Source organism: Aspergillus steynii (genome assembly GCF_002849105.1).
Source record: "Aspergillus steynii IBT 23096 chromosome Unknown P170scaffold_4, whole genome shotgun sequence".
NCBI classification, from domain to species: domain Eukaryota; kingdom Fungi; phylum Ascomycota; class Eurotiomycetes; order Eurotiales; family Aspergillaceae; genus Aspergillus; species Aspergillus steynii.
The window spans coordinates 1234239-1248384 of NW_020194401.1; the positions used below are offsets into that span (position 1 = coordinate 1234239).

General features: G+C 54.3%; 3 protein-coding genes across 3 annotated transcripts; 2 read left to right on the forward strand and 1 right to left on the reverse strand.

Annotated features, from left to right (window-relative positions):
* Nucleotides 1–586: 586 nt before the first annotated feature.
* On the forward strand, nucleotides 587–2657 carry P170DRAFT_446803 (acetyl-CoA synthetase-like protein; the record flags this gene model as incomplete). Its single annotated transcript, XM_024850832.1, has 6 exons — nucleotides 587–865; nucleotides 952–1335; nucleotides 1400–1645; nucleotides 1706–1868; nucleotides 1949–2274; nucleotides 2346–2657. The coding sequence occupies 6 exons, from the start codon at nucleotides 587–589 to the stop codon at nucleotides 2655–2657; spliced, it is 1710 nt and encodes a 569-aa protein (XP_024704330.1).
* Nucleotides 2658–3198: 541 nt separating this feature from the next.
* P170DRAFT_436691 (uncharacterized protein) lies at nucleotides 3199–4313 on the reverse strand. The gene has a single exon (XM_024849203.1). The coding sequence runs from the start codon at nucleotides 4306–4308 to the stop codon at nucleotides 3238–3240; it is 1071 nt and encodes a 356-aa protein (XP_024704331.1). The 5' UTR covers nucleotides 4309–4313; the 3' UTR covers nucleotides 3199–3237.
* A 1372-nt stretch (nucleotides 4314–5685) lies between these two features.
* Nucleotides 5686–13758, forward strand: P170DRAFT_407966 (type I polyketide synthase; the record flags this gene model as incomplete). Its single annotated transcript, XM_024846708.1, has 7 exons — nucleotides 5686–5892; nucleotides 5958–6044; nucleotides 6111–7025; nucleotides 7081–7130; nucleotides 7183–12310; nucleotides 12386–12709; nucleotides 12772–13758. 7 exons carry the CDS (start codon nucleotides 5686–5688, stop codon nucleotides 13588–13590), a joined length of 7530 nt encoding a protein of 2509 aa, XP_024704332.1. The 3' UTR covers nucleotides 13591–13758.
* Nucleotides 13759–14146: the final 388 nt, after the last annotated feature.

Genomic DNA, 14146 nt, shown 5'->3' on the forward strand with positions numbered 1-14146 from the left:
TGGGTCTACCGGATTGCTTGGAAGGTGACCCGGCCTGGATGCGTCCAGCACATGGTCCAGACTTCCATGTGTAACGCATTTCCCGTGAACATGCCTCGTCCTGCCGTTGCATTGAATTGAGTGGAACTTATACTTCTTCGCCCCGACCCGCCCGTTTGGCCGGTGATTTTCAAAAGACGTTCTCTCGTCATGACTCGCCTGCGTGGTATCCACCATAGTTGCACCGGATTCCTTCGGCTGTGGCAAGCAAGGGATGCTGGTTACGTCAATGCAACCGGGGGGCTATCCCCTTCCAAGGCATGGCCAGAGTAGCAATGACTCGTATGAGTCGCATTCTTCATTCGCAGTCCTTCGTGGGGGTGTTATCCCTCGCCGTCATATCCATATGCGTCCCTGGAATTCTATGCAGGCCAAATGCAACTAGCTTCATCCGCTGGAACTCAACCACAGTTGCAAGCCCATTACGCTGCGAGCTCTGGGCGGCGGGTTCATTTTACTCTGTATTGCTCGAATGCCTCATCTATCTGTACTGCAAGTTCTTTGCTAAGTCCTGAACGCAACGGTTGACCGCTCCGTCTCTTCGACGATGACATTCCAGTCCCCATCTTGGGTGCCCCCCATACCAGGCCCCATTCCGGATTCCACATCCGTAGGGGAATTCGTTCTCACCCAGAGCGGTTGCTCGACTAGTTTAGCGGGTCCCAATACGCCCTTCGTGGATGGAGTTTCGGGGTTGAGCTATACCATTGAGGTGCTTCGTGAGCGTGTGGAAAACCTCTCACGATCTCTGGCTGCACGGCTGAACTGGTCACCGACTAGAGGATCACCCTGGGAGAAGGTTGTGGCAATCCATAGCGTCAATACAGTAAGTCTTGCATATCCGAACTACTCATCGATCCAGCTGCCTATTGCATCTGGCCTTCGGTTGCTAATCCAACCATCTCTGGATAGGTTGATTTCTTTGTCCTGTGCTGGGCAATCCACCGCCTCAATGGCATCTGTCTCCCAATCCATCCCACAACATCGGTGGATGAAATAACCAGCCATCTAGCCAAAGCGAATTGCACAACAATCTTCACTCATCCGAGACTTGCTTCCACGACGTGGGACGTTGCTCAACGGTTATCCATCCCATCCGAGAAGGTTTTTATGCTCTCACTTGCCGGGCTTCATGGCCTTCAGACAGAGTCGCCCGTCAGTGAGGCACCATGCCTCGAGCAGCTGGTTCTGGAGGGCACCACGATGCCTCCAATTCCCGGGCAGCAGTGGGCGCCCGGTCAGGGGAAAGAACAGGTCGCCTTTCTTTGTTCGACGAGCGGCACCTCGGGCAAGCAGGTGCGTTCGTTGCATTGGCCCAGTTGCGAGAGGCCCCAACTGATGAAGAAAATACAATAACCAGAAGCTTGCCATGCTGACACACTACGGCATCATCACCAACCTACTCCAGATACAAACCTTTGAGCAACACATTCGACAAGGGCGCTCGGAGGTGGTCACCGGCTCTGTTCCGTTTACGCATTCATATGGTATTCTGCTCGGACATCTGATCCCCTGGCGAGGAGACTCGCTTGTCGTCTTCCCCCAGTTCGATCTTCAACAGATGCTACAGGCAGTCTCTCGATATCGTATCCAGAGACTGTATCTGGTAAACCCCGTCTCGTTCCGGTCGGCGCTTGATATCTTCCTGACATTGTATCTGCCCTAGGTCCCTCCTATCTTAGCGGCTCTCGCAGCCAGCCCAGCCTTACTCCAGCTCTATGACTTGTCATCAGTCACCAGCGTGCTCACCGGTGCGGCCCCCCTTGACCGGTCGCTTGCTCAACGGCTGAGTTGCCTGCAGCCGGCTTGGGCCTTCCTTCATGTGTTCGGTATATCTACCCACCAGATTTGCTTCTACCACATCTACCTTTCTCCGACGTCTTATCTAACCGAGTGCACCTGCCTGCAGGTCTGACAGAAACGTGCATCATGGCGACCTGCACGAGCTGGCACGACGTCTGGCTAGGCTCGTCGGGATCGCTGCTGCCCGAGTTCCAGCTGCGTTTACTGGGGCCCAATGACGAGGTAATAACGAGCTACGGAGTACCCGGGGAGATTTGCTTCATGTCTCCAAGCCTTTTCGTTGGGTATCTTGGAGACGAAGAAGCGACCAAGCAGACGTTCGATCGGCATGGCTGGCTGCGGACTGGAGACCTCGGGTGTATGCAGCGAGGGCCGCTAGGAACGGAGCATCTATTCATCGTCGATCGGATCAAAGATATGATCAAGGTGAAGGTTTGCAGCGCATCCTTTTTTTTCCCCCTTCCATCCACTTCCGTCTATGGCTAATACCGATACGGTCGTAGGGCCTGCAAGTCATCCCTGCTACCATTGAATCGATCCTCCTGCAACACCCAGGCGTTCACGATGCCGCTGTAATAGGGATCGCCGATTCCCTCGCCGGTGAACGCCCGCTGGCGTTTATCGTACGCTCTCCGTTCGAACTGTCTGATGTCGATGAGGAAGATTTTCAGGAGATGTTAGACGACTACGTCCAGGAGAGGTTAGAAGAGACACACTGGCTATGCGATCGGATTCTCTTCGTGCAGGAAATCCCAAGAAGTGCGAATGGTAAGCTTCTGAGAAGGGAATTAAGGGCCATGATGCCACTCAACTGAGAGCGGCCACGTCTGATATCTCACTCGGTGCTGAGGTGGAAAAGAATATCATAAAAGTTTCGATTGTACCAGTTTCTCTAATTTTCATCCGATCACAATATGTATTTCTAAAAAGAAAAAAAAAGGGGGGGGGGAGGGGGGAAAGGGGGAAAAGGGGGAAAAAGAGGGAAAAAAGGGGGAAAAGGGGAGAAAAGGGAAAGAAAGAAAAAGAAAGAAAAAGAAAAAAAAACATAACAGAAAAGCCGGATTGAGATAGTTAAGAATCATCAAGAACATATTTTCTTCTCCCAAAATTCTTTTTGGCGAGACAAATAATGGGTTGGGGGGGCGGATATCATAATAGTATTCAAAGCATCCAAGCACAGGATCCAGGATAATGAAATTGATGATCCGCGGAGTAGGCAAAAAAAGGTCCTGTGCTAAATATTAGAATTCTAGCTAGTGTTGAAACAGGAAGACAGGGGAATACGCGAGAAGAAATCGGTTGAAGCAATTGACATTCAAATTATGGAGTCGACTAGATTTGTCAAGAACTACTGGAGCCATGACACTCAGTATAGATAGACTGGAACGCAGAAAATCATCCGAGAAACCGGGCGTAGCGACCAAACACCTCGTCAGCATTCAACCTCTGGACCGCATCCGGCTCGCACTGGATCTGCACTTCACATCCTCCGTCCTGATCCTGGGGCAAGACGTAGACCAGGCCCCTTTCACGGCTATAGGCACGGAGCACAGTGGGATGCAACAGCCGGCCCCAGTCTTCGCGCAGGATTCCCAGCTCAGATATATCCGTCAAGCTGAGATCCGGACCTGGGAAAAGATTATAATTGTCGGTCAGCTCGGTCGCTGCTGGGAGGCTGTTTGCCAGCCCGATGGCTGTGCGTACGTCCGGCTCGCCCAAGGCATTAATGGCAGACCGAATTCCGCGGGCCAGTGTCGCCAGGGACTGAGGAGTGGACGGCTGGCACACCTCCGTCAGAGGAAGACGCCATCGGGCGTTTGGCGTGTTGATGTTGCCGACGAAGCTGTTGGGCAGGGGAGGCTTCATCCGACTACGAAAGTTCAGGCGCGTCGTGAAGAGGGACGTCTCCGACCCGGCGTCCATGGGCAAGCGCCTAGCAAGGCTCAGGTGCTTCCATATAAGCGCTGCTAATGCCTCACTCCGAGTGAAGGCCACATCGTGCTCTGGTATGGCTGCTGCGAGCATCTGGCGTAGGGAATTCAGGCCGGCTGCGCTGAAATAGTAAGTCACCATCACGCAATCGGCGCAGGGACGATCGGATCGATCCAGCAAGTGAACATGGTCGGGGTGGCTGGGGGATCGAGCCGTCGGATCAGCGACATAATCGGATAGAGCGTCGACGGTAGGATTGGGAGACCCAATGTCAAGTCTCCATCGCTCCAAGCTCGTGTCCACGGCGGTCGCCGGAGTGCCCACGATACCGTCGTCGAGAACCAGGCGGGTGTGGTGGGCCCAGGTGCGTAGCAGGAGATTGAGACTGTAGGCATCTCCCACGGTGTGATGCCACGATAGTCCCATCAGCAACCCCCCGTCAATGAAGTTGAGCTGGACTGTCAGGGCGGGGACCCCCGTCACTGGGGCTTCTTCCGGAGCCGGCGCAGGAATGAAGAGGAGCTTCTGGGGCATGTTCGCCACCGGAAAGTGCCGCGACTCGAGCTCCTCGTAGCTACCGTAGGGCCATGCTTCGCGGTTGTGCTGCACATAATCTTGCAACCGGGTCGGAACGCCGGACCACGGATCCAGCCGGAGCTCCAACTCCTTCCGAGTCGAATGCGGCACGGGTCCGACAGTGGTGGCAAAGTCGGGGATTTGGTTCAACGCAAGGCGTAGGCCCTGAAGGAGCGGTTCGAGGACATCACCGATAGCCGTGGCCCGGTCCATCCGGAAGCACAGCACAACCATGCCGTACCTCCGCTGGGCATGCTGATCAAGGGCCGAAAGAGCAATTACCTCTTCGGCTCGGGCCTCCTGCAGTGGCACGGATACCTCTTGGGTGAGTCGTGTCATTCCGAATGTCTTTGCTGGATGGTTGTATTACGCCTATTGCCGCTGCTGGCTTCCACTCGCATTAAATGAGCAGCTCAGTCGATCTAGACCCAAGTCAAGGGCTGTCGTCATGGCCAGGACACAGAATCCACATCTGCTCCATAAATGTCTAGACTTCCTGCAAAACTCCGTTACATTTCGTCCATGCTGCACAGGCGCAATACGTAATTCTCGGCGGGATTTGACCTCTCCGATACATCCTTTTTCTTTGCACATTTGTTATTCGTCACCGATGGGGGAGAGAACACAGGGTGAGTGAGAGCATTAAGACCGAGAAAAGGAAAACTTTCTTTGGATTCTTTCGAGGTGTAGTGTGTTGGGCACATTCATAATGATATAATGATGACAAAGTCCTTCTGCAAAACACAGTTCTTCAACGGACGTACCTGTATTCGAAAGACTCCGAAAGAGAGCACAACGCAAATACTTCACTTGGGAATGCAACGAGGCAAGAGAGTGGATGATGGTGCAACCCAAATCCCCGACGACGAACCTAGGGGACTGTATCTCCACCTAGACTCATGAGTAATGGACCAGCAAGACATGGAACGATGCTGACCTCTGAGCTCAGCCATAGCCTTATCCACTGAGAATGTAACTCCGCAGCTATGGCACGGCATATACGCCATCTTCAACGGGTTGCGTGGAGCATCATCGATGATTCCGGCGTCCAACCAATACGACGGTGCAAAACATCTCCGCGGGATAGGACTTCCGTTGCATAGATTCACTGAAGCTATACATTAAACGGTCACTTAGGCATTTCGCGGCTTCCCAAGAACCCCTCGTGAAGCTTTGTACGTTTATTGCCCTGAGGCTACCTCCCTGCCCATCAGCATTGTACGTGGACACTGGTCATCGTCGTTGTTTCTCAACCTGGTAAAGGCCAACCCTTTCGAGAAGATGGCTACACACGATCAGGAATCGTCAACATACACTTCAGCAGAGGACCTTGGGATGGCAGACGACCCTAGAGGCCATGAATCCAAGCCGGTCGAGCCGATTGCCATTATTGGCATGAGTTGTCGGCTTCCCGGCACGGCGACGGATCCTCCGGCCCTTTGGAACATGCTTGTAGAGGGACGGACTGCTTGGACGCCGGTCTCAGACCGTCGGTTTCATATGGACGGATTTCGAGACCCTTCAGGGACCAAGGCCAACACGGTAGGTTTCCATGGCTGCTAGCTTCTTCCCCTGATCGTGGCACTGTGGGCTAATCTGGGGTATAGACAAATACCGGAGGGGGGCATTTTTTACAAGAGGATATCGCTGGCTTCGACGCCGAATTCTTTGGCATCGCCCCAGTTGAGGCCACCGTAAGTGATACCGGCAATTGTCGCCAGGGAGCAGAGATGGCTGACCGCCGCGATGATGATGATTAGGCGATGGACCCTCAGCAGCGTCTCTTGCTCGAGATTGCGTACGAGGCCTTCGAGAATGCGGGCATCAGTTTAGAAGCCGCCTGGGGGTCTTCCACTGGCGTCTACGTCGGCCAGTGGGCTTCTGACTATCATGAGATCCAAACCCGGGACATTCAACGCCCCCCGAAGTATTTAGTCACCGGTACAGGCCCAGCCATTGCGTCGAACCGCATTTCGTACTTCTTCAACCTGCGTGGTCCAAGCTTCACCATCGACACGGGCTGCTCTTCCAGCATGGTTGCCCTGCATCAAGCCGTGCAGAGCCTGCGCGGTGGCGAAACCACCCATTGCTTCGTTGGGGGCGTCAACCTCCTCTTGGACCCTCAGCGGTTCACTTACCAGAGCAAACTTCAGTTCTTCTCCCCTGACGGCCGCAGCTTTGCCTTCGACGAGCGAGCCAATGGGTATGGGCGCGGTGAAGGTTGCACGGGGTTGGTCCTAAAGCCACTCTCGGCTGCATTGCAAGATGGTGACCCGGTGAGGGCTGTGATTCGCAACTCTGCAGTGAATCAAGACGGCCGAACGCCAGGGATCAGTGTTCCCAGCAAGGAAGCCCAGCGGAAAGCCATCCTCAAGGCATACCGCGAAGCAAAGCTGGATCTACATGCCGATTATGTAGAGGCTCACGGCACGGGCACCCGGGTGGGAGATCCCATAGAAGTCGGCGCCATTGCGTCCACTCTTTCTCAAAAGCAAAAGCACGCCGGCCCTGTTCCAATTGGGTCGGTCAAGGGCAATATCGGGCACACTGAAAGTGCTGCGGGTCTGGCCGGGCTGGTCAAAGCAGTGCTGATGCTGGAGCATGGCATTGTACCCTCCCAAGCGAACTTTGAGAGGTTAAACCCGGCAATTGACGTGAAAGCCAGCAACCTACGGGTGAGATCTGAAGCCCGGTCTTTGGTTCGCCTTCTCTGGACTAATTGACGAGTAGATTCCACTGACCGCCGAAGAAGTACCACTGCATAGGATTTCGGTCAACAGGTATGCCCTTGGCGTTTTTTTCCTGCTGACAGCGGTGCTCACTGGACTTTAGCTTTGGGTACGGGGGTACCAATGCCCACGTTATCATAGAAAGGCCAGATCCCATACAAGCGCCTCTGCCTGCACAGCTACGCGACTCACGGTCCACGGTAGACCAGCAGTCACCCGATCCTATTGACCGGGTTTTCATCATAAGTGCTGCCGCTGAGAAATCGTGCCAGAGCGCATGCCAGCGGTTGGCCAAATACTTGACTTCGAAATACCGTCAAAACTACCATGACTCGAACAGTCTTCTTGCTAGACTGGCGTCTACCTTACAACGGAGATCCGTTCACGCATACCGCGTAGCCATAGTCGCGTCCACACTTGAGGGCTTGGTGATGCAACTGATAGCCGCTGCACAATCCCCTGTTCCTGCGGGAGAAAAGCGCCCTCAGCCTCGCTTTGGCTTTGTGTTCAGCGGTCAGGGCGCTCAATATGCACGCATGGCTTTGGAGCTCATTGAGAACTACCCATCATTTGATAGCGTGCTGGATCGTGCCCAGCAGCAGCTTACTCGCCTGGAGTGCCCGTGGAACCTTATCACAGAGCTTTCTCGCAAGAAAGAACACTCCCGCATCAATGATCCGGCCCTGTCCCAGCCGCTGAGTACCATTGTTCAGCTGGGGTTGATTGAAATATTACGAGAAATGGGGATACAGCCATCTGCTGTCGTCGGACACTCTAGTGGAGAAATTGCGGCAGCCTATGCCGCCAACGCCCTCTCACTCGACGATGCTATAACTGTCGCCTATTTCCGCGGCCAGATGACAAGTAACCTGATCTCCGAAAACCTCCATCCAGGCGCCATGCTCGCAGTGGGAACAACGGCCGAGGTGGCGCATGGCTATATTCAAAGCCTCGGGACCGAGATCGGTCGTCTGCGAATTGGCTGCTATAACAGCCCCAAGAGCGTGACTGCTTCGGGGGACCAACTTGCCGTTGAACGGCTCAAGGAGATGCTTGACGCGAATGGCATTTTCAACCGCAAGCTCATCACCAACGGGGCGGCCTACCACTCGCACCAAATGGAGCTCCTTCGAGACAAATACGCTTCTGCGCTGAAAGGAATCACGCCGGGCTCTGTGGGCTCAGATGTACGGATGTTCAGTACCGTGACAGACCGCGAGCTGGACAGCCGGACCGATCTCAGCGCAGAATACTGGGCTCAAAACCTCACGTCTCCTGTGATGTTCACTTCAGCTCTTCGGAGAATGGCCGAAGGCGACTACGGTGGTTCTTCCATAAACACGCTGATAGAAGTTGGCCCTCACTCGCAGTTGCAAGGGCCGGTGAAACAGACCCTGGAGTCCTTGAATGGCGCGGGAGACAAGATTGCATATGCCAATACTCTCTCGAGGAACAATGACGCCGCACGATCGCTGCTACAGTTACTCGGTTCTCTGTATATTCAACACGGGCGTAACCCTTCGTCCGGTCAAGATCGTGGATGCTCAGCTTTGACACCGCTCATCGACCTCCCCCCTTACTCGTTTGATCACGACGGAAAGTATTGGCATGAAAGCCGCCTATCAAGAAACTACAGAAGCCAAAAGCACCTTCCACATGAGCTTCTCGGATCTATCACTCCTGGTATCGACGGTGTTGAACCGAGATGGAGTCGTTACCTGAGTTTGAAAGGCAGTCCCTGGCTCCAAAGTCATGTTGTCCAGGGTCAGGTTGTGTTCCCAGCGGCCGGATACATCTCAATGGCAGTCGAGGCAATCAGACAGCACACTCAGTCTCGTCATGGCAGTCCTGATGCACGGCGTATAGTACTGCGTGATCTGTCGTTTGGGCGAGCGCTCGTGCTCCAAGAAGATGCCGAAGATTTGGAGATTTGCACTTCGCTGCGCCCACAGCCACAAAGTGCGAGCCGGTCTTCCACTCGGTGGCATGAGTTTCGCGTTTTCACCATAGCGGCGGACCAAGAATGGACCGAGCATTGTCGGGGAGCCATTCTAGCTGAAACAGAGGCAACAGAGGCGCAAGACCCTCCAGCTTTGGGCGCTGACGGAATTCCACGCAACCACTTTGCTGCTGGCCGTTCTACAAAGCCCCATTCGTTCTATCGCATTGGCCACGAGTGTGGACTCGATTGGAGAACCCCATTTGACAATCTCACCAGTATCCAGACGTCTGGGTCATCCTCCTTGGTGATGATGCAGGCACCCCAGATGGATGCTCATCCAGGAGGTCTTGGGGACCCCCTATCTCCCTGCATTTTAGATTCAGCTTTATTCCATGGGGTTTACGCCCAGCGATTTTTAGAAGACGGCATCCGAGCCACTCTTGTGCCGACCTTCATCAAAAACCTGCGCATCGCCAACAAAGAGATACACGGCGGCTCGAACCTTCACGCCTTATCAACCAAAGGCTCGGCAGGGGAATGCAATGTTTCCGTGGGAGATGAGAATAATGATATGGTTCTGGAGGCCGAAGGCGTCCGACTAACAAGCCTTCCCGGGCCCCTTTCAGCGTCCCAACCAGTCGAGGAAATGTGCCACGCGCTTGATTGGGTGCTGGACATGGGCATGTTGACACCGGAGGGTTACCATGCCTCTCTTGACCCCGTCATCCCTACGAGCTCTTTTTCTAAGATGAATTACTCTCTTGAGGCTTTGTCCCTGCGTCATATCCAACAAGCGCTGACGGGAGTCACGCTGTCCGATATTCCCGACGGACATCTTCGCAAATATTTCGCATGGATGCAGACCTGCACAGGCATGGAAAGGTTAGATGCGTCGCCGGAAAAGAAAGCAATAGATGGCAGTATTCCTCTTGATCTCGGACCCTTTGGGAAAGCTATTGATCGCCTAGGGCCAGAGCTTCCAGGGATTCTAACCAGCAGTAAAGACCCATTATCTCTGCTTACGGCAGGCGATCTCCTCTCTCAGCTTTATTCCGAGCCCAGCTGGCTGCGCTGCTATGCCCAGATGTCCGTTTATTGCCGCCAGATGAGTCGCCAGAACTCTGGTCTAAGGGTGCTGGAGATTGGGGCTGGGACCGCATCCGCCACGTTCCCCATTTTGACGGCGATGCGAGACGGGAACGATCGTTCGGTGGACCAATACGACTTCACTGATATATCGCCGGGCTTTTTCGAGGCCGCGAGAGACCGGCTCGCCGAGTTCCAGGACGTTGTTACATTCCGAACGCTTAATATTGAGCGTGATGTCCAAGAGCAGGGATTCAATGAGGCCAGTTACGACCTGATCATTGCTTCAAACGTAATCCATGCGACCAGCAGCATTGAGCATACTCTGCAAAATGTCCGTCGCCTTCTAAAACCAGGCGGCCAATTCATGCTCATGGAGATCACGCGTCCCACTCTACACTATAACATAATCTTTGGTACTCTTCCTGGCTGGTGGGCGGGACACTCTGAGGGACGCTTGCTCTCCCCGCTGCTCACTGTTCCTGCATGGATATGCCAGCTGGAACGCGCCGGGCTTGCCAAGGCTCAAGAGTGGTTCAAAGACTTCCCCGAGGAGGATGGCGGCTTGATGAGTGTCTTCGTTAGCCATTCTCCGCGGCCGCCTTCGTCTAACGGGTCCTTTTCGTCCCTACAGCTAGTGACGGCGCCCTCTGCCCAGCCATTTCCAGGGGGCTCTATCAGAAGCATCCAGAGCCAGCTTCAGGGCACTGAAGTATCCGTCAATTCACTCCAAAATGCGACCCAGGCCGACCTTATAATCCTTCTTCCGGAGGTGGCCCAACTGCTGTGCCATAAGCCTAGCGCTGAGAGTTGGGGCAGGTTCAAGCATATACTTATCCATGCCCGCGCCGTACTGTTCGTCAGTGTAACTGGGGATGGTACGCTTAACGGCCTAAAGTCTAGTATTTGGGCTGGTTTCTCCCGAACGATTCGCCTCGAGCATCCTGAGCTTCGGACTGTGGCACTGGAACTAAGCGTGTCCTCGCTGCAAGAGGTGCCCACTAAATTGGGCAACCTTGTACCTAAATTGCTCCGGGCTGAAGCGTTCAACCTTGAACGACCAGGATTGGAGGTCGATAATCAGTATCTAGAGCAGGATGGGCAGCTATATGTACCTCGGGCTTTCCACCGTCCAGAGATGACACAGTACACACACCGCAACAGGCAGCAGGCCGAACCCGAGATGACACCCTTCCTGGACACCGGCCGTCAGCTGGTGGCTGAACTGGGCATCCCTGGTCAATTGGAGAGCTTCCGCTGGCGAGACGCTGTCAAAACTCCTAAAGTAGGCCCAGACGAAATCCGACTTGAAGTGCGAGCTGCTGGAATCAACGTCAGGGACGTTCTCGTTGCGACAGGTCAAATGAATGGTGTTCCCGAGATGCAAAATGACTGCAGTGGCGTTGTCATTGATGTTGGAGAAAGCATGAAGAGCCGCTTTCGCCCTGGGGATCACGTATGTGTTCTGCACTCGCAGTCCTTCACCAACTATGCAGTTGTCCACGGCGACTACTGTCATGTTGTACCGGACCAGGTATCCTTCGCCGAAGCGGCATCTTTGCCAACTGTCTGGGCAACGGTTTATTACTCTCTGGTTGAGAAGGCACGTCTAGCCAAAGGAGAAAAGATCCTCATTCACTCAGCAGCTGGGGCGGTCGGTCAGGCTGCTATCACTCTGGCGCAATATCTCGGGGCCGAAGTCTTCGCCACCGCTGGCAGTGCTGCCAACCGCCAGTTTCTGCTGGAAAAGTACTACCTGGGCGATGACCATGTGTTCTCAAGCCAGAGCAGAAACTTTGCTGGTGGCGTCAAACGCATCACCGAAGGTTACGGTGTGGATGTTGTGCTGAACTCGCTCAGCGGTGATGCTTTCTGCGAGACTACCACTCTCGTCGCCCCCTTCGGTCGCTTGGTGGAGATTGGTTGGAAACAGTCTACCGAAGATGCGTTGATGCCGATGGGCTTCCTGCACAGGAATGTCACCTTTGCCTATGTTGACTTGGGCATGATCATTGCTCACGACCGTCTTCTGTCCAGGCAATTGCTTGCGTCTGGTGTCACCTTTGCCACGACCCACGGCAACCAACCAGTATCTATGACAACGATGCCCATGTCCCAGATCGATCAGGCTTTCCGCCTGCTTCAGCAAGGCGAGCATGTAGGGAAAGTTGTCCTGACGGTAGAGGAAGATCAGGAAGTCAAAGTGAGTGACTGGGATATGCGCTGCGTCTTTTATCGCACTGTTGTTCACTTGCTAACATACATGATGTCTTATAAGGCAATCCCCCCCGTCCCAGAGCAAGCACGATTCCGATCAGATGCCACCTACCTTGTCGTTGGTGGCTTTGGCGGTGTTGGGCGCGCCATCATCTCTTGGATGGCCGATCATGGGGCAGAAGTCATATTATGCCTGTCACGCTCGGGCATCGCCAATCCGCAGGGCCAGAAGTTGATCGACGAGTTCAGTGCGAGAGGAGTCACCATCATAGCTAAAGCATGTGACATTTCTTCCGGTCCTGATGTCGCCACACTGGCCCTGCAGGTCACCCGGGACAGGTTGCCCCCAGTTCGCGGCATTTTCCATTGTGGCATGGCCCTCCAGGTACGATTATCCCCCCCCTTTAAACCTCCGTTGTTCGGTCTCATGTCTTAACTTGACCGCAGGACACTCTCTTTGGCGAAATGGACCACGAGGATTGGCACACTGCCCTAGCCCCTAAGGTGGACGGCACCATCCACCTGTACGAGACTTGGGGACAGCATGTGGACTTTTTCATCAATCTGTCCTCCATCCTGGCGCTCATGGGTAACGCTAGTCAGTGTAATTACGCCGCGGCTTGTGGGTTCCAGGATGCACTCGCACATCGACACGCAGAACTAGGCGTGTCTGCCTACTCCATTAATGTCGGCATTGTCGCGGAGACCGGCTATGTCAGTGAAAACCCAGAGGTTGCTGCGTTGATCCGGCGACAAGGGTTCCGGCTGATCAGCATCGCCGATGTCCTGGCGCTCTTGAACTACGCCGTTACTCATCCAGATGCCACCGATCGGGTCTGGTCGCTCGGTCTGGTGCCCGCAGAGGACACCAAGCAGGTCCGTGGGCTGCAAGAGCGCTGCTTCAGCCATCTAGGACCGCGTCGCCACTCGAACAAACAGGCCTCCACGGCCTCAGCGGATGCTCTCACGCTGCTGGAGGGAGTTCGGTGGACGGAGGACGTCGTGCAGATTATCAGCCAGGCTATCCTGCAGCGGCTGGCCCGGCTGATTGCCACCTCCGTCGACAGATTGAGCCCAGCCAAAAGCCTGGATAACTATGGGGTGGACTCCCTAGTGGCCGTGGAGCTGCATAACTGGATTGCGGCCTCCTTGCAGGCCAACATCTCATTGGCGATTCTTCGCGGAGCCTCCAGCATTCACGATCTAGCGCAGATTGTGAGCAAGGCCTCGTCCTTGGTTCGCGAGGATGGAGCGACTGCGGCATAAATCCAGTCAATTGTATTATTGGGTTTGACAAGGACTGTAGCGATCCACGGGCTTGGAAGGACGTACATCCAGATCGAATTTGTATTCCAAGCCTTGTATTCTTGTGCTGCCTCTCATGCCATTCATCTCTCTCAGAGGTTGGTTAAAAGCTTTCTCTTGCGAATTGACCTATATGCCTTTATTGCATCTCAGATTAGCCCTGTAGTCCCTTCCACGGTTATCTGGTCCATTGCCGTTGTCTCATCCGAGTTCCGGGCATGCAATCGCACAAACACTCAACTTGGCATAGAGCACATCATGCCAAGTTGCAGGCGTTATGAGCTTAGGCTTGCGCAAATGAGGCCTTCGACAGGGCAACGGGGACGCAGAGCATGAAGCGGAAGCTAGGGAATGGGTTTTTGATCTCCTCGAGGGTGGGGAGTTGGTTGTTCCTGCGGACTGGGAGGAGGGGGTTGTCGCGGAGGCGGTTAGGGAGTGGCAGATGAAGGAGCATCAGAGACATGCGGCCAATATAGTAGGTGTTTGAAGGGATAGAAGGATGTTAGATTGACATGTG

Bases quoted from the DNA above. Each gene is read 5' to 3' on its own strand.
- P170DRAFT_436691 (XM_024849203.1), bottom strand. From the start codon at position 4,308: ATGCCCCAGAAGCTCCTCTTCATTCCTGCGCCGGCTCCGGAAGAAGCC.